General features: G+C 45.7%; 1 protein-coding gene across 8 annotated transcripts in view; it reads right to left on the minus strand.

The window, feature by feature from the left end:
- Window positions 1-18,031, minus strand: part of LOC134432309 (zinc finger protein 532) — a 31,677-nt gene extending 13,646 nt beyond the window's left edge. The window contains exons 1-6 of one of the 8 annotated variants that reach the window (XM_063180890.1): window positions 17,717-18,031; window positions 16,543-16,732; window positions 15,999-16,108; window positions 7,938-10,297; window positions 3,194-3,375; window positions 144-320 (exon numbers count right to left, since the gene is read on the minus strand). In XM_063180890.1, coding sequence (XP_063036960.1) covers window positions 144-320; window positions 3,194-3,375; window positions 7,938-10,277 — 2,699 coding nt within the window. In that variant the 5' untranslated portion in view covers window positions 10,278-10,297; window positions 15,999-16,108; window positions 16,543-16,732; window positions 17,717-18,031. Of the gene's footprint in view, window positions 1-143; window positions 321-3,193; window positions 3,376-7,937; window positions 10,298-15,998; window positions 16,109-16,542; window positions 16,767-16,904; window positions 17,307-17,589; window positions 17,662-17,716 lie in introns of those variants that run through there. The other 7 variants (XM_063180888.1, XM_063180889.1, XM_063180887.1 and 4 more) reach the window with 7 other exon arrangements.
- Window positions 18,032-19,618: the final 1,587 nt, after the last annotated feature.

Consider the following 19,618-nt stretch of genomic DNA (forward strand, 5'->3'; position numbering starts at 1 on the left):
TCACGAAAGCACTACACAAATCCCACATTCCCAGCAGGCTGACAAACCGGTGGCTGTCAGAGGTGTCCTGCAAGCACAGGACACAATGCAATTCACAGCGCATTCAAATCAGGCAAGTGCAGTAGAAGATGAAGTTGGCTTACTTTGGTTCGCCTATCTTGATACCCGGGTGTTGTGTGTAGGCGTGGGAGTGCGTGCTGGGAGCAGATTTAAATGCCATGGGACAGATAGGACACTTGTAAAAGACTTCACAGTGACAACCTTGAATGTGAGACTTGAGGGCCGCCACGTCAGAGTACACGACATTGCAGTGCACGCAGCTGCGGAGAGAGCGGAGCAGAGTCAGTGCAGCCTGCCCCAGAGGGCTGGACATCATCAACATGGCTTTTCAAGCAAAGGTCAGAGAGGAACACATGGGGAACAACTGCATAAAACTACATTACTCTGTCAACTGTAACAACCCCGTAAGAATCAACATAACCAGCGATTTTGGGATCACAAAGTAAGGGGAGAGAAATCTCACACACTGTCATTTGAAAATCTAAGAGATATGAGGTCAGAACATGTTTTTATGTTATTACAATAAAACAGATAGAAGGGTGGACAGACAAGTACTCTATTGATTGCAGAAAAATGCTTAAATCCTCTGCAAATTTGGAAAGAGATTTTCTAGAATTCATTTTTATCACATGCAGGGCATTGTTTAAAGTACACCACAGCAATTTAGAAACTACCACCAAATGGAAAACCAGTAAGGAAAATATTTTCACAATTTCCCTTGTTTAGATTTAAAGAAGACATACTGGTAATGATTTTCTGTACATGTAATCAAATCAGCACTTGGATTGAAACTCAGGAAAACGAAACCAAATCCCTACTATCAGATCAATATATCATATTGGAATTCAGAAAATATTTTTCAAAAACATACTTCTGCTGTGACGAAAATTTGTGACCTTTCTGCATCTATTCTAAAATGAAACGATTAAAAAATTGAATTAATATTAGAACATAAGAATTTTTATACACAATGATCCCCTTTAATGTCCTATCTCCAGTAGCAAATGCTCCCAAATCAGTCCAAGAACATAGTGCAATCAGCAATTACCTGTCAAATGAGACAATTTCTTATTGATCAGTATTTTGCAGTAAGACTTGTACAAACTCTTCAAACGTAGAAGGCCTCCACCCTTCCAGAATTTTAATTTTAGCATCTATCATGGCAGTATGATTGTTTTCATATAAATGTCAATTTAATTTTTCAATAGTTTTACTGCCCTGATGATAACAATAAAGCAGGAAATGCAGTTCTACATTGAACTCAAAGATCCCATTTTACTTTTAAAATTTATCACCCTTGAATTTTATGAAATGCCATCCATTCTTTTTCTGGGCATTTAATTTACACTCTTAATAATATTCATTGAGTTTATATAGTCTCTGCTCACCAATGCATTCTCTAAAGCAGATTATTCTGGTCTTTTTTGGCTCTGTTAAGAGCTGTCCCAGAGAGGTGAGCACTTTTCCCAGCCGTGCACAGCACGGTGCACTCGGTGACACACGTGCTCCTGAGGTGTCCCTCGGAGGGCAGGGTGGCATTGCCACCCCCCCGTGCCACGGCCTGACTTTCCTCTCGAGTGATGGCACATAGCAACTGAACTCAGCATCCACCATTGTATATCACACAGTTCCTGAGGCCCAAGCCTTCCTCTGGGGACTGCTCCAACAGCTGCTTGCTTTCACCTGGGCAGCATGCGGTGAAACTGCAGGCTGAAGTTTCAGCTGACTCCGTGCAGACACGTAGCCTAAAGCACTGGAGTCAAAGGGAGCTTCTGGCAGAGGCCCTGTGAGAGGCAGGACAGGCTGTGCTGCTCACGGGGAAAAGCACCCCAGTTCCAGGAGAGGCTGGGCAGGCTAAGGAGGGAGGCAGTAACATCCCCAGAGACTGCTTTTGCTTGCCTGCGTGACTTAGGCTTAGTCGAGAATTCAGATCAAGAAATTCTCGACTCAATGTGACATGAGATTTTTTGAGACATCTTGAAAAGTTTAGTGACTTAGATTCCCAGTGAAGGGGATTCTTTCTGCTGGTGTTACCAGCACAGGCCAGGAGTCCCAGAGGTGATTCCATGTACAAACCCAAGAGACATACATGAGAGGGAAGAGCAGTGGAGTGCAGGAAGCAGGGGGAGGAGAAATGCAGGACAAGAAACACTACTGCTTGAGAGAAAAGGGTAAAAAGAAAAGAACCCAAAGAAATGAGAAGAGCTTGGAGTTATGTCAGGACATGAATTCAAGCTGAAAACAGAGGCTTGATGCAGTAAAAATGCTTTCATCCCTTAGGGGACAATTGCACAGCCATCCTGGAAAATGAACTGTGGCACCTTAAGGGTGGAAGGAGCTACCTGCTGGAAGATTTGCAATGGCCTTTTTCCAGGCAGACAGGGTGAAGTGGACATGTTTTTGGAGTGCTAAGCAAAGCTCAGGGTACGGGTGGCTCTTCTGATCTCTTGCTGTGCTGCCTGCCACTCAAGTGCAAGGAAAATGCTAACAGAAAGCATCTTTTCAAATCTTTCAAAACGAAACATTTCTATGAAATGCCTCTGCTCCCCATTTTCTCAGTGAGTTGCCATTACAGGGAAATGTAAAAGTCAAAGGGAAACTGAAGAGTAACAAAGGAGAACCAAAAGACAGGGTTGTTTGAGAAAGGCAATTTCCAAGTGATGCAAAGTGATAAAGTCTACGAATCTTGATTTGCCACAGAAAAGAGAACAACCAGACAGAAGCAGCATGCCCATCAACATCTGAACCATACATTCTGGAAGTACTGACGATGACTCTTCTACCAGAAAGAACAATCTAAAATTCAATGGTTTGGAAAAACTCAAGAAGGTTTCTGAAAACCTGAAATGAAGATAATGTATCTGAATTCTCTAGACTTTATAAACCATGAAGTCCTGAATCTGTGTTACACTAGCTAATATTCTGATTTAATCATATACAAAAGTGGATGCCCAAAACAAAGCAGAATCCTAATGTATTTATTTCAAAATTTCAGTACTAATAGTACTGTTGCCATGACAATCTTAAACCCATGAAGCTGGTATTGTCCAAACAGTGCTTATGGAAATGGAAAACCACTTTAAAAACCATAAATTATACATCAATTGACAGCAAAAGGAATCATCATACTGACCGAAACCCAACTCTTCGGGTATAATGCAGGCAGTTCTTAGTGACATGGGTCTGGAAGTGGACAGATCTGCAGATTGCTCCACATTCAGGACACGTGTATGGAGATTTATGCTGATGAATTCTCTGGTGTGATGCAAAACTGCACTGGTTAGGAAGCAGCATCTGGCAGATATTGCATGTCTTCTAAATGATAAACCAGAATAGATGAGACAAAAGGTTTGGTTCAGCTCTACATAACATCTTGTGTCAAACTCTGCAATACAGCAAATAAAGGTTAAATGTCATAACTGGGATGGGACCCAATGCAGTAGCAAGTACAAACACAAGCCCTGCTAGCAGAGCTGGCAGGTGCTGGTAGCCAGACTGACTGGCATCCTGGGCTACAAAGCTCCTTCCTACACCACTGACCACGGGAGATACACGTGCTTTATGGAAATATTACTGGGGTGCCTTCCCAGATTACCTTCATAGTGCAAGGGGCCTACAAACAACTCCAAAATCAAATTACTGCTACTGTCTCTTATGGTCTGGGACTTGTGAACCTCACCAGGGCCTTGCAAAGATTTAAAATCAAACCCAAGACTCCTTCATGACATCAGTATGTTTTTAAACATGTATTTGCATGTTTTTAGGAATGTTCTAAGAATGTTCTGGCATATGTAGTGATGTGTACACTCTGCAAGAATATTGACCAAAAAAGATCTCCAGATCTGCATTATAAATTATTTACTAACATACGCATGAAGAAATCCTGAAATAAATGCTCTGGGAGCACTGTGGCCTGGTGTGTTTGAACACAGTCTCTGTACAAACAGAGTTCTCCCATGTCCTGACGCAGCAGGATGGCAAAGTGCAAATCATTAAATTACAGCACGTGAAGCAAAGCAAACAGGCCATCGCTGCAATGCAGGTTCCACGGGCTCTCCTGCCAGCCCACTACAGTTCTGTTCAGCATGGGTACATGCACTGCTCTCCTGCAGGGCTCTGCCTGAGCTCAGCTATCTACAGGGATGTCAAACTGGCACCTGCTTACAGCCTTTGGGGCGCAGCAAGGCTATGCTGAGACACAAAGAAATATTCACTTTGGAATGCCAAATACTTGGCCTTAATTGACCAAAGAGTGCCCAAAAGTGGGGAACTCGCAGCCTCAGGCTGACCAGAATTGTTTTGGGGTGTTAACTTTGTCTTAAGTTCAGAAAAAGGCAAAACTCTCTGACCAGCAATAAGTGCCACATTTACTGGGCTCAGTACCATTCCCCAAATCTCTTTGGCTATTCCTGTATTAACAAGCTGTAATACAATACTGGAGAATCTGGAGCATAATTTGATTACTAAGAAAACAGCAGACCAGAACTACTTATTCCAGTAACAGAAACATTTGGAGGTTTCACAGTCCTTCCAAAGCCTTTGGCCTGCAGGACCTCTGAAGGAAACTGGGATGTGATGCCACAGAAGAGCCACACAACATTCCAGCCCCAGCTCAGTGATCTTCCTGATTTTGCAGCAATCTGCCAGACTCATTTGCTGACCCAACATGCCAGTAATGCTCTTAGTTAAGGCCCCTGCTCTGCTATTTCAATGAGTACAGAAAATGATTGATTGTAACTGATTACAGTAGAACAAGAAGCATCTACTGTGAAATTCTGACATTCAGCACGTTTGCTTACCATTTTATTTTGGGCTTAAGGTGGCATTAACTTCCAGTTCTCTCATTCCAACCCACACCAAAATAAAACACAGTTTGTGAAAATCATCACCTGCCTGCATTTAAAGTCAAAGTTTCAGAAAAAAAAAAGGGTTAGAAGGAAAAATGGTGGAGGTGGAAAATAAAGATACACACATACGCTGAGTATGAAGGGAAATGAGCTATGCAGTTTCCATGGGAGCTATGTACTCCTATCTATAACTAAGAGAAATACTAACATTCATTAGCCCAGATTTGCTACCTTTTCCCCCCAGCAAGTACATGAGGGTTTTATTCAGCCAGAAAACCAATCAGTGAGTCAGGGTTAATACTGCTTTAGCAGGAATATGCCTTTAGATTAATATTCCTTTAACAGGAATATTAATGGCAATAAAACATTACAGAAAAGTAACAACTTCATAGTGAATGTATTTTCATTGATAAGATTGTTCTACCATTGCTTATTTTAAACAAAACATTCTACCTTCGTAACAGGAGTATAAGAGCAGCTACTTACTCATTGGAAACACAAAACTATACATTTTCCATTTCAGGAGCAATTAGATGGGACACTAGAAAGAACAGTAAGCTGCAAATAACCTTTTTTCCTATTACCTGTTTGCAAAATCTAAGTGTTCATTTTTATTCTTTCTTCCTTCCAAAGAAAAAAGACCAATCTCATCTAACCTCCCTGTCTTCTTCCCCCCACAATAATGGCAGTTTTACAGCAAAAAGACAGTGCCAAGCACTAAGAAGGAAAACAAGTCAGGGTATTTCTCATCTAAGCTTCTCAAGAGGTAACATCTAATGAAAAAGTAGCAACATACATAGTAATAAATGCCTGTACAGAGCCTTTCTCCAGGAAACACTACCCCTACAGGATGCAACCAAACTCAACATAAAAAACAGCGGCTGCTTGACATATGAAAAGGACTACAAAAATGTGTAATTAAGATGTAAAAGGATGCTTCAACAAAGAACATTTAAAACTACATTTATTAAGCGTTCTTTTCAAAGGGAAGAACGTGAAAATAGCTTATTTTCCTCCAGTTCTTTGAACTGTTTTGTTTAAACCTGCAGCTCAGCAGAGCAGGTTTCCATGAGGAGACACAAACACGCAGACAGGCAGCAGGCAATGCCAGCTGCTCCTGCAGCTCCAGGGCCTTCCCTCCTTCAACAGCAGTACCTGGGAACCCGCACTTCTCTCTCCACCTCCCTGCAGCTGCATTTTCACATTCTGTCAACATCACAATGGCTTTCCTTTAGTAAATTGCCAGGATAAACAGTATCTAAAGGACATGTAGGGAGAGCAACTCAGCAGCAACAGGGCAAAAGCACCAGACAGAGGGAGAAAGGGAAGGGCAAAAGGTTTTGTTTACTTGGCCATAAAGACAAAAATCCTCACACCCTGAAAGTGAGAACATCACTTTATCTTTGTTCTCTTTCAATTTCTATTTTCGCCTCATCCTCCCAACCAATTCTCTGTCCCTCATTCAACTGCTTTGTCTTGTCACTTTCTTTCCTGCTTGCTTTTCCAGTACCAAAACCACCAGGTTTTTGCAAGGTCTACTGGACCTTAGATGGCATGTTACCTAATGGGCCTATTATGGGGAAAAAAAGAATCTATCTACAACCAATAAGCATCAGCAAATCAGTTAGCCAAACAGCCTAATATTAACAGTATTAAGCAGCCCGAGCAGGTGCAGAATGTAATGGTCAGCCATTAGATCCTGTTCAGAACTGCAGCAACATCTGTGCATGGACATATTCCCTGAGCTCTGCACACTTGTAGTATCTTACAAACAGAAATTCACTTGCATGGCATTCCACCTGGAATCCAGGTAACTTCAGTCTAACTCTGCCAGCCAAGCAAAGGGAGGAGCTAAGGCAGAGCCACATAATCGAGGCTATTTCCACGTGCATATCTCTTTACATTACTACCTGTAGTGGTAGGTGCAGTGGAGCTGCTTCATGGTACAGAATAGGTCCTACATGCAGTGAATAGATCCTGACAGGAACCTGCCTGTGCTCCTAGGACCAGTGCATTTTTTTCCTAACTGCAGGACTTAAAAGTCTTTAGCCTGCCCACTTTGTGTGATTCCCAGAAAGACTCCTGGGGCATTCCTGTCTTGAGCATGCTTTGCAGGTTTTCAGCTTCCCCCGCAGCAAGAAGCTGGAGCACCAAGCTCACCTGGATGCTTTGAACCACACCAGAATCCCTTTTAATTGGCACACCCCAACAGAGATCCAACCGTATCATTTAATTGACCACCTTCACTCTGCCAGGATTATAAAATACATCGCACACTGATTAATATTACGTTTTATTGAATGACGTATTTCTTTCAGGTCAGGCCACATACATTAGTAAATAATTTTCAAATGGTTTTTATGTTGAACTCAGTAGCAATTGTAAGAGGAAAAGAAATGGAACCAACTAAACCAATGGTCACACAGAAAGGAAGACGTGCAAGTGAGAACAGCACTTTGCACTTTGTGAGGAAGAGCTGAGGCAAACAGCAGCATTCCTGTCAGTAGTCAGTGTGCCATTTGTCACTGCCTGAGTCCCTCCCTGCACGTGAGGGGAATGCCTCTCTCACTTAGGGCACTTGGTGAAAACTCTAAAACCTGAAGACCAATCTAGAATGAATCACTTAAAGCTATCATTCAGGTTGAATAGATGGGCTGTTAATGAGGGTGCCAATTAAGTGGATTCCACTGGCTAGTCAAATTCCAAAGCACAGAAAGAAGCATTAACATATGATTAGTAATACCCACGATTATTTTCTGCATTATCACGTTCAGCTGTAAGAAAGCTAATGCTAAATTTTAGCAAAAATATAAGTGTCAATTTCAGACTTCAGGGCCTATAAAGATTCTAAGTCTTATTTTAAAAGTGTTGACATTCACTATGTAAGTGCTTGCAAGACTTTCTATGGTTTTCATTTATCATTTTAATCACAGAGGTTCAGATAATAACAGCTAAATGAAAGTAAAAACATATCCAAAGTCTCCTAGGCTTATAGATGAAACATTGGAATGTAAACATAGGATACTCTACTTGTCCACTTGTGTCTGCGGCCTGCTGGAAATGAGTTGCAAGAGATGTCTCATCTTGGAAAACTTCATTGCACTCCAAACACTTTAGACTATGTCTACAGAGTTTTGATGGATCTTCGTCTAGGGGCATAGCTGGAATGACAGGAGAGCTCGCAGGGGCCGAGATCACTGTCCCAGTTAAGCCAGTCTGGATCTTGGTTAGGGAGTGCGTGCCAGCTCCCCCTGCGCTCTGGAGCACGGCAGCAGCAGTATTGCTGGAAGGAGATGCTATCATTTGATCTGCTGGGACTGGTTTTAGGATCAGGTGGGAACACTGCATCACGACGCCTTTCTCCTTGTGCCCACGAGCATGGGACAGGAGACTACATTTATTGTAGAAAACTAAATTCTTTGTACAATGATTACAAGTCACTTCAATTCGCACGCTCCTCCTGTCGTAATGCTGGGTCAGGCTCTTCTCGAGAGCGAACGAGTCGCCGCACTCCAAGCACTTGTACCCTCGTGTGGGTAGCGTGATTCCGGCATTGGCAGGGGGGCTGAGGTTTGGGACGTAAACGGGTACGGGATTGACGCTGCTCAGCACCTTATTGAATGCTTCCACTACAGAGCTCTGCAGAGATGACACCACCTGCACTCGAGACACTTTTTTCGAAGGCTGGGAGGCGGCTGCAGAAATTATTGCCTGCTTGATTTGCTGCTGGGGTTTTGTTAGCACTTGGCGCAGTTCAGAGGTGGTTTGGGCACCCTGAGGCAAAAGGTTAAGGTTGGCAAGATGGACTGTCTTTGGCACGAGTTTGGCACTGGCGAGGCTCGATGCTGGCACCATGACCGTCTGCTGCTGGATGGCGTTGGCAGCTTTGATAATGGCGCTGCTGGCGCTCTGCACGGACGCAGCAGAGATGACAGTGGCTTTCACTGTGGTGTTGTTAGCCAGCTTCAGATTGATCACTTGGGAACCTGCAGTTTTCACTGCTGAAACGGGCAGGAAGGCAGTAGCCACGGGTTTGATAGTGACCTGCTTGGGGGCAAGTTCTGCAGATCCAACTGCATTGGTGACAACTGAGGACTGCAGAGGAGCTCTGGGAGGAGAGGAGAGAACAGCAGTGGAAGTTGGTGAGGACAGGAGAGATGTCATGGAGGTTACCATGGAAGCACTCTGCTCTGGCTTTTTACCAGAGTCCAAATCAACTTCTGGTAACACTCTAGTAACAGTTCTCTTAATCTCCCCAGAAGAAGTCTTGATGGTTTTTATGCGAACCTTAGGAATTGCTGGTGTTGACCCTGCGGGAGAAGACGGAGACCCTTTGCTGCTGTTCTCACTGGAGACACTTCTGGGACTATCGGGCGGTTTGACAGACGGTTTCTTAGCACCATCAATGAAACTCTGAGACTCAGGAGATTTTTCAATAGCCCGGGGACTTTCACTCATGTCTTTTGGTAATGGAGAAGACTCTCCTGAGTTAGACTGTAAATCTTTACTGCTATCTGTAGCTGCCTTTTTAGCACTCAGTGCTGCGATTGCAGCAATGCAGGACGAAAGCTTTGCTGATGACTTTGCTTTGGATTGGGAAATGCTGGCAAGATTTGTGTCACATTTTTCAGCACTCAGTTTTCCATCAAGTACCCTGTTTTCAAGAAGCTTCTCAGAATTGTCTTTTAGTAACTTGTCCTCTGTTTTTCGAGTTTTAAAAGGCTCATAGACACCTAAATTCATGGAGCTTGTCTCTGTCTCTCGTTTACCAGTTTTATTTTTATCTATACTACTTGAAACTGTGATTCCAGATTTAATTAAGTTCTCCCCTCCAAGTGCCTTTAGTTTGTCATATTCCTGCTGCGATAGAGATCCTGCCAAGACATTTGCTCTAAAATTTGCACGTATCTCCTCTTTATCTGGGGGGTCATCCACCTCAATTCTCTCATCATCATCAAATTCTTCCGCACTTGATATTGGGCTGAACTGGTTGAAAGCTGAATCCTTCAGTGTAGTCTCAGAAGCTGACCCATCATCTTTAAGTGATTTCCCTTCATCTTTACTGTAACTCTCAAGAGCTGCTGATGTCAGAAAGCCATTGTGCAAGCTATTGCCTGTGGAATGGTGGCCATCCTTATCCAGACCTTCGGAAGAATCAATAGTACGCACATTTTTCACAATGACGCTCACCCCAACATCAGATGATGATGGGACGTGGGAGTCTTCATCTGCATGAGCATTTTGTTTTATGTGGCTTTCGTGGTCATCATGTCCAGATTCAATAGCTGCTTTGGGATCTACCATGTCTGGTATGTCAAAGGCTGCAAGAAGGTCATCAAAATCTGGGGTCTTCATATCCCCCATGGCCATGTATTTGATTGTAAGCAGATCTGTAAAATAAGCAGAAAGTCATCACTTTAAGCTCTAGTAGCCCAGTCTTACAGAAAACAAGTGCTTGTTCACATCTGCCATGCAAAGAAATGCTATTTCACTTCTGAAGTAATGTTTTCAGAGATTATACATTACAGAACAGTGACCAAGCATACAGTAGAATTATTACACCAAGAACTATAGTAATTTATAAACTCCACAGATAGTAACCTGGCAATTTTATTCTGGGCCCAAATTGCAGTGACTTTCTTCCTGTTCCCTCTCCTACACCCACTCCTATCCTCACTCACCCAGACTGCAAAATACCTGGACATGCATAAAAATAACATGAGACATTTGTAATTCCTCTGAAGTCTTGACTTTCCTTAACAGCTGCACTATTAATCTGAGGAGTCTTCCTGAAAATGAAGTATAAAGTAATAAACATCTGTAAGACTTAGGTATTCATCAACACTGGCTACCTGGAAGTCCTTGTGGATTATGAGAAGGCAACTGAGGAAGATTTTTAAAGGATACTGGAATAGACACAGATATTTCATGAAACAGCTTCAAATAAATATAGAAGAGTTTGGAAATTTGTTTACACAGTTCACTTAATGGTTTTGGGCCATTTGTCTAACCTATGAAATTCTTAATAAAAAAACAGATGCACACATAGAATCAAAATCACAAAACAAGTTTCTCTGAGGATTAAATGGAAAAGACTGCAGACACCAAAGCATATAAAATCCATGTAAACTGACAGAAAGCTTTGACACAGTTTCTCGTAATCTGGGATACTAATTAGTTGCATTCTGGTTGTACATCTGTCCATAGGTGTCTTTTAACAGTTGTTGCATCCACTCAAAAAGAGCTAGATAGTCTCCCTAGTCTGAAACTTCTTCCAATTACATATCCTGGAGTTTAATTAACATTTACCCATAACAATGAATGAAGACCTGCTTACACACTTAATTCCTCTTCCTCCAAGTATGTTTAAGATCACAACTGCCCAGCAGAGGAGACAGAGCTGTCCTTTACTGAGAACTACGGCTGCCCGTATCAAGAACTTCTCTCATTCTTCTAACTTTTCAAGCAATCAAAGTTAAACAAAAAGGGAGACAAACATGGTCAGTTGTGATACATAAGGAAGAAAAGATCTAACTAGGCCATTTTACTATCTCCTCCTCACTATTCTAGGACACCCATCTTAAGATTCAGTATATAAACTATGTTTCCACCACAACTGCCAGGACTCTGTGGCCATATTCCTCCCCTCTCTTTTTTTTCCCTCCACAAACCTTTTAGTAACTCTTTCCTTTAAGGATAAAACTCTGCCTTTTATCCAAAATCAAAACTAAGGGACACCTTTGCTGCCAGACCAGCTGTGAGTCTATTCCTTCTCTGGCCTAACATGATGCCTGTAAATACTTCTTACATTCTCAATTTTTACTCTTTTATTTAATCCTTAACCTTTGAAGAACCAACCAACTCTCCCTTCTTGACACTCACCTTTCTATTCGCCCAGACCTTCCAAATAGCTAAACCACAAGTCTAACAACTTTAAACAATTGCTTTAATTGGACCAGACCATCTTTTCTGCCTTACTGAATTCCTACCCTTTGCCTTCAAATCCCATCTAAATATCTAACTCCTTGCTTTTGTTCAGACAAATGCTCAACTTCAGTTCCCTCAGCAGCAAATCTATTTGTTATCAAAGGAAAAAGGAAAACCACCAAATTTAATCTTCCTCTACCTATGGCATTCACATTCTTGTGACTTCATTCCTTTACCTGCCCTAAACTCTTGTTTTTACAGCTCTTTGTACTACATACATTTGAGAACTGTGCACACTGTAGGATGGAGATGTTGTCTTTTGCATGTTCTTCCAAAAACACCAGCATTCTTTCCAGTTTTGTGAAATGAGAACACTGTGAGAACACTGAGAAACCTCTTTTCAGGGTCTGGCACATGGCAGCGTCTTGGTTCTGTTATAGCCACATAGAGGAATTAGTCTGTTACTTCTACTGATTCCCAGGCAGACACACTATTCCAGAGCAAAATTCCAGTAACCGGGAATAATTACTCCACCTCCAAACAAGAGTAATGATGCCTAAGTAACATCAAGCTCATTCTGGAACAAAATGCCTACACAGGGAGCAATACCAGCCTAACCAGCACAAAACCATACTTTTTTGGGTTTTGGTTTCTGTGTTGTTGTGACAAGAAATTTCATCAGGTAGAGAAGGCATAAGGGATTCAATCAGAATTGCAGTAACATGTATCCTAACGTTAGACAAATTTCATCTTAATACACACATGATGAGCAGTTCATTGGTTATTAGTAATTATGACTGACTTACACTTCCAGTCACTTGCTCTGAAAGCCAAGCCTTGTACAGACAGACAAAGCCATACGCTAATCTAACCACAAAACCTTCTTCAGGAAATGGGAACCACATCTCCAATCACAGCCTGGCCTGGTCTGACACACTCAGCAGGCAAGTGGGATGTGCAAGAGCCCACTTCAACCACAGTCAGCAATGGCTCTCATGCTTGTATACATAATGAACGGGTTCCTTTTCACTATCAAAGGGCCCATGGCCTGCTACTGCTGCAAAACCCAGACAAACTCCCAGTTCCACCAATCACAGAAATTCCTTTTGTCATATGCAAAGTAATTCTTACCCTAGGAATTTTCGATTTCTTTGGATAACAGTCTTATTTAGCATCTATTTAGCATCCACAGCATCAGTAAGGTCATGCCAGCCCTAATGTAAACATCTTTGTGAAGTATGGGGTGTTCTACAGTTAAAATTTATCCCAAGAACCTACTTTTTCTATATTATACACCATATCAAAAAAGGGGAAAATCCAATTTGCTTCCATGTCCAAGACTCAATGAGTACAAGATTTAATCCACCATTCTGACAGCCAAAATAGTGTTACTTGTAGTTTATGACTCCTCATCCTGCAATCCAACACATCAATTTTTGAACTGGGTATTTCAGGTTCTCTTTGGGTATTGGAAAACAAGATGGGAAAGAGGAGGGGAATCTTCTGGAGTCTGAACCACTTCTGGCACAGTTTGAAGAGAACCACACACAGCTGGTTCAAAGCTCAGGACAATTAGCCTTTGGCTAGCAAAAAGAACAGGGATGTTTCAACACGTGAGCAAGGAATCTCCTTATGCACAACATGGGGCTGAACAGGCCATCCCCAGCTACAGCTGGCCACATGAAAACCACCTGTATTTATCAAGAGATTCAAGCCACGGTTTGGGTCTACCTACTTCCCAAATCCCTCCTAAAACATAGATGAATTCCTGAAAAGCAGGGAAATCTACATACCACTCTTTTCCTAGTCTACCTAGAAATTAATTTAAATCACGGCTTAATTTTGTACTTCTATATGAAAAATAGGCTGGGGCAGTACCACGTGAATAATTCAGATGCACAACAACAATGAAGAGAATGTTGAGATTCCCAAACGAACGCAGACTGGAATTACACTCTAATTGGCACAAGCTTCCCACCTCTATCCCGTAAGGTACTTTTTCTGCAGTGGATGACAATTGTGGCCAAAGCACAGCACGAGCAGTGCAGCCCCTCAGGGAGCTCTCCCAGCCAGGCAGGGCCCAGCAGGGCAACAAGCAGGCCCGAGAACATGAGGGTCAACTTTGGGTTTTCCTGAACATATATTCCTGGTACTCTGCTGCATATTTGTATTTTAACACACAGGCATATGGCTAGGGAAACAACAGTTAGTCAATTCATTCCAAAGGGACTTGGAATGTGATAAATCCTTACCCTCATTCTGAAGATCAAATAACTGAGACCAATGCAAAACGAGATCCTGGGTGCTGATACAGAAGAGCAGCCCTCCAGCATTAGCATTTGCTGCTGGAAAGCTGGCCTGCGTGGACAATCCAAATCTCCTGAGGAAGAGCCTTTACAGATATTACTAGACTGAAAAAAGACAACTCACCAAGAACACTGCAGACTCCATCTATTCAGTTTTCTCATCTTACAGCCATCAGAAATCCCTGCAAATTCAAAATCTCCTTTGCTAAAAACAAAATTTCGTAATACAGATAGCATTCAAAAACCCAAACAAAAAGGATTCAAGGAATTCTATCGCAATCCGAGAACTTAAAATTTTAAAGCTGCCTACTATTCTGGCAGAAGGAAAAAAAATCCCAAAAAATGCTCTTGTGTAATATATGAATTTTAGCTGACACTTGGAAAAGAACATGCATCCTCATCAGGAAGAGATCCTATTCCTAGCATACAACAAGAACTCCTGTTTGCAGCATCATTCTGCCACAGACGTCTCTAGTCAAATATAGACCCTCTGCATCCTGATGCTGAAGAACAGGAGCAGAAATCAGCACAGTGATCTGTCAGGCACTTTGCTCTGCCACGAGCTATTCACTGCTCTATCAAACCTGAAAAACAGCTTATCACAGCTGCAGTAAAGCTTACAAACACAGAATTTCAGGCCAAATGGTAGTATGCTATTTTCACTTTTCTATGATTAATAGCTCAGTGCCTTACGTAATCTACTGCAGTCAGAAACAAAAAGGTTCCCTTGTATTGTCACCCTGCCTCAGCAGCCAGCACACAACTTACCCAGTATCCACAACCTCTCAAGGCGTTTAGGGCTGTCTATTCTGCTGAGCACAGAGGAAACGACCCTCATTTCACACCACAAGAGAGTATTTCCAATGTTCTGCCTCCATATTATCTTGATTGTAGGTTACCAAACCAGCTAACACAGCCGGGACTGGGAAGATTTTTAAAAAATCACACTGGTTAGGATTCTAGAGTTGCTGATTTCCTGTTATAGGAAATAACAGTTCCAGCAAAAGAATCCCCCAGGCAAAATGTTTAGTGATCCACTGTGCAAGCTCTAACAGCCTTTGTTCTTCCCTTTGCTGGATTCATTACTGCTTCCTTCTCTCTGCCCCTCTCCCTCTCTCTGACTCCTTCAGATTTCACTAGAAGATAAAAACGTCAGTTCAAATCTAAGCACACATTTTGTATTTTCTAGTTGAGAAAGAAAACCTAAAAATTCTGTCCATTATCCACTGCTTTAAGTTGAATGCAGTCACCCCTCTGCAGTTGCTGCACTGCCCATCCAGTTTCCTATGCACAATATTATAATTCACACCACTGGAGCTCCATCCAGCCCCCAAAATACATCTTTCCACTTGGCTGCTGCAAAATCCTCCCCAGCTTACAACAGTTTAAGAAAAGCCATCCATACAATTTCTTTTGCACAGGTTTTTTCTCTGTAGGCGATATTAAGTACGTGTTTAACACTGAAGACCTTAATTAAAAATCAAGTATTGGGTCACTGAGATGTGGTCAAACAACAGTGTAAATAATCAGACAGCAAATCCTGCATGTGTGACTCTCTTAATACAGCACAGAACAGCTCCCTGCCACAACTGCTCGGCAATTCATGATTGTCATTCAGAGGCCTATTCGTATCACTACACTGGGGAAAAAAAGTTTATCGTCAATGAAAATACTGTATTTAACCAAGATATCAGTAACTCTTTACAAATAATAGCTTTAATCCTTTTAAAACTGGAGGATCTTAATAGCATTTCTTCATTAACACTTAAACAATTGTTTCCTTCCTAATGTGCCAAGTGTGCAATCAGGATGTAACTCCAATCTATTGTTCTATTCAGCCCAAAACACCACGTCTCACCTTGTGAACCTTGACCTTTGAGGGATTTTTTTAGCCAGTGCTCAGTTACTGCCACAGCCGCATTACCTCTGCAAACACCAAAGGGTTAAAGGCAGCCCCAATCAATAGGCCTACAAGAAAAAAAAAGGAAAATGAGTATGCCTTACAGCATCTTTTCAATGCTTTTATGCACAATTCTACAACAATATTGTTTCCTTCTGGTCTTAGAGAAAGGCACAGAACCCCCCCCCCCCCATTAATGTTTCCTAAGGAAGCAAACCACAAGACAGCACCCTGTAAATAAAACAGCATGCAAAGCATCCTCAGTCACAAGCATATCTACAATTACAAATAATTAAATCCATTTTATTTAGTTTAGTTTTAAAATAGACTGTATTGCCAGTGTCCCACCCTTGCAAAGCAAAAATATTTTAGTAAGGGTCATAAATCTCAGCTCTTGCCCATTCCTTAAGCATAAAAAGGCACGAAAAGCCAAAGTAATCTCAGTTACTGCAAATATGTACATTTACATACAGAACCCTTTATGACTACATTAGCCACATACCAGTGCTGTGTGTCTAAAGTGTGCATTCACATACTGTTTTGGGATGGTATCTTTCTGCAAGCTCCTCTGCTTTTGGCTGCCATGAAGGGAGGAAGCTATCCCAGTGTAGTAGCTCAGTGACTGCATTGTGTTCAGGAGCTGATCTGCCTCAAACCAGTTCCAGCCGGTTCTGGTCACCCTACATAAAAAGCTATGGCAACCCTCGCTGAGTTGCCAACAAGACCCTGAAAATCGCAGGGGCTGGTTTTTGTGTGGCGTGGGGCCGGCACAGCCCTGTGCCCCGGCTCCCCTCCTGCCCGGCCCACGCGGCCCCTGCTGCCCAGAGCCCCCCACACGCTCCCTCGCTCGCCTCCCCCACTTACCTCCCACAACCTGGCTGAGAGCTGTGTGTGCGTGCCTGGCTGTAGCTAACAAAGAGACCGCAATAAAAATCCTCACAGGATCTCTCTTGCAGCACCAGGCAGGCTCGGCCACAGCCCTGGGAGACAGGCTGCTAACCCGGGCTGCTGCCCCTCTGCTCCCCCAGATGAGGGGTGGCTGCTCGCACGCGTCACATCTGCCCCCTCATGCCCACGGCCATGGGGTGCCCCATCAAGGGCTTCTCCCATCTGCCCTCCCCACTCCTCGTTCCATCTGGGGCCGCCCGAGTGGCATCTTCTGTGCTCTGAGCAGCATTTACTATAGAGTACCCACAAATGCGCCTCCCTCCCCTCAAGAAAGCCATTTCCGCAGTAGCAAGATGCCTACAAAATAGTTCCTTTACCCCCTCCTCGCAGCACCGACTTGGCTGCTACACTGATTTTTTTTTTCTTTTGCTATTCGACTATGCTGGAGGCCTTGAGAAGCAGCGAGCTGCAGCCCCACGGCTGGGCAGCCCCCCCGGCTTGCACCCGCCGGCTGGGGAGGCCCGGTCAGGCTCTGCGCAGCTCCCACCCCGCAGAGACCGTGCGGACCGGCCGCCTGCCCGGCCCTGCGCCTCGCAGCCGATGCCTGCCCAGGGTCTCAGCCCCTTGCGGTGCCCACGCCGCTCCGGGGGTCCGCACCCACCTGTGCCCGTGGCCGCTCTGCTGCTGCCCGCTCCCCTTCACCTCGGCCACGCAAGGGCCTTCCTCCTGCATGGCTGACAGGCACCCAGACCGAGACAGCAGCCACCCCGCTCCTCTTGGCTACTCACCCTTGCTCTGGGAACACCAGTAACCACCTCCGCCTACGCGCTGAAACCCCCTCCTCTCGGAGGCTGCGGGAGATGCTGCTGTGCAGGGCTCCCTCCGGCTGGGTGGGCGACCCCGACAAAGCCCCTCTGCCCCTGGCTGCACCTGCAACTGAACAGAGGTCTCGGGCACAACCCTGCACCCCTCCCTGCGGAGACACCTTCTTCGCATCCCTCATCCCCACCCCGTTCTGGGGAGAACCACCATGTTCTTCCGCTGCCTCGGCCCGTCTTCCCTGCACAGGCTGCTGCGGCCGCAACCGCGGCCGGCCCTCCCTCGGCCCCTCGGTCCGGGGGGCCGCTCCCTCCTCCGGGCTGCCGCGGCCCCGGGCACCTCCCCGCGGGTCGGCGCGCTCCCGGCCCGAACCGGCCCTGTCCGAACGGGCCTTGCGAACCCTGGGGACGGCCGGGGAGGAGAGGCCGTGGCCCCTTCGGCAGCGAGGAGAACGATCCGCCCCCGCCCGGCCGGCCCGGAGCCGCCGGCCCGGGCAATCCCTGCACGGGTGCCCGCGGGCCTCCGGCCGCCGCCGGGCCGGGAGGAAGCGACCCCATAGCATGCAACCTCCGGTCCCCATGCGACACACCTGCTGCGGCCGGAGCCGGCGGGCTCGGGCAGGGCTACGGCCCGCGGTGCGGCCCGGCCCCGCGTCGGAGGAACATAATGGCAGGAGGCTGCGGGGCTGGGCGGTGGGGGTGGGGGTGCTCGGCGGCACAGATGGGGAGACGCTCCCGTGTGATTCCGTGTGGAACGGCTCCCTGGAGAGTGCCGGGGGCGGGGAGGCTGCGGGGCCGCCGAGCGCCGCGGGGCCGGGGCCGGGTCGCGGCCTCCCGCAGCCCGCACAGCTCGGGGGGGGTTTCCGAGCGCTGCCGGCGGGCAGAGCCGCGCCGGCCGCCGGGGCCGATCTCCTCCGCGCCGCAGCCGGCGCCGCCCGGGTGCCGTGGGAGACGCTCCCCGGGGCCCGCCGGGCTCTCCCCGTGCCCCGGCGCCTCAGGCCTCGAAGGGCAGCCGGGGGAAGAGCCCGCGGCCGCCGCTCCGCTTGCAGGCCAACAAAGGACGGGAGGAGCCACACGCTGCCAGCTCTGGCGGCTCAGCCCCTCCGCCGGCGCTGCGGCCGCTGTGCCCGGGCCCGGCCGGGGTCACCCCCCAGGGCCCGGGGCGCGGCCGGGAACCGTGTCCCGGAGCGATGCTGCCTTTCCTTCCACACCCTGTTAGCCGGGCACTCTGGGGCCCGCCTGCGCAGCGCCTGCGGCCCGTGCGCTGCCTCCGACCGGCCGCCTTTGTTGGCTGCGCAGCATCCCGGCGGCATCGCCATTGCTAGCAACGGCAGGGCGAGATCCCGCCCTCTCCGGTACCGCCGTGCAGCACCATTTTCAGAATGTAATGCTTTGCACGCGAATCGCTTTATTGAAGCATACTCATGGCTTTAAATACATAACACCCGTCTCAAGTTAACGCTATGGGCAGACAGTATACGAAACATTCTAGATAAAATAACGTGTATTAGCGCATTAGCGTCTGGTGTCTTAGAGTCTCTTACGAGCCTGTTAGTAAGGCAGCAGAATCCCAAAGGCGTTTTGCACAAGGACAGCTCCTTCTGGGAAGCTGCCCCAGTAGCTGTGCCCGCAGGTATCGGTAGGGCAGGAAATTACCCATCGCCATTCCCTGGCTGCTCCAATCCTGCCTCCACATAAAAATTCTAACTTATTCCAATTAGCCAAAACAGCAGCAGAACATAGGTTCTACTGACTTTAATGCTAATATAATAAATCGATTTTAGGATTATATGACAGTGGATTTGTGCACTAGTTTTAATGTTCAAGAAGGGTCATGCAGTTCAGCTTGCACAAGCCTTGGGCTCATCCTCC

This window comes from Melospiza melodia, chromosome Z, assembly GCF_035770615.1.
Source record: "Melospiza melodia melodia isolate bMelMel2 chromosome Z, bMelMel2.pri, whole genome shotgun sequence".
Taxonomy (NCBI): domain Eukaryota; kingdom Metazoa; phylum Chordata; class Aves; order Passeriformes; family Passerellidae; genus Melospiza; species Melospiza melodia.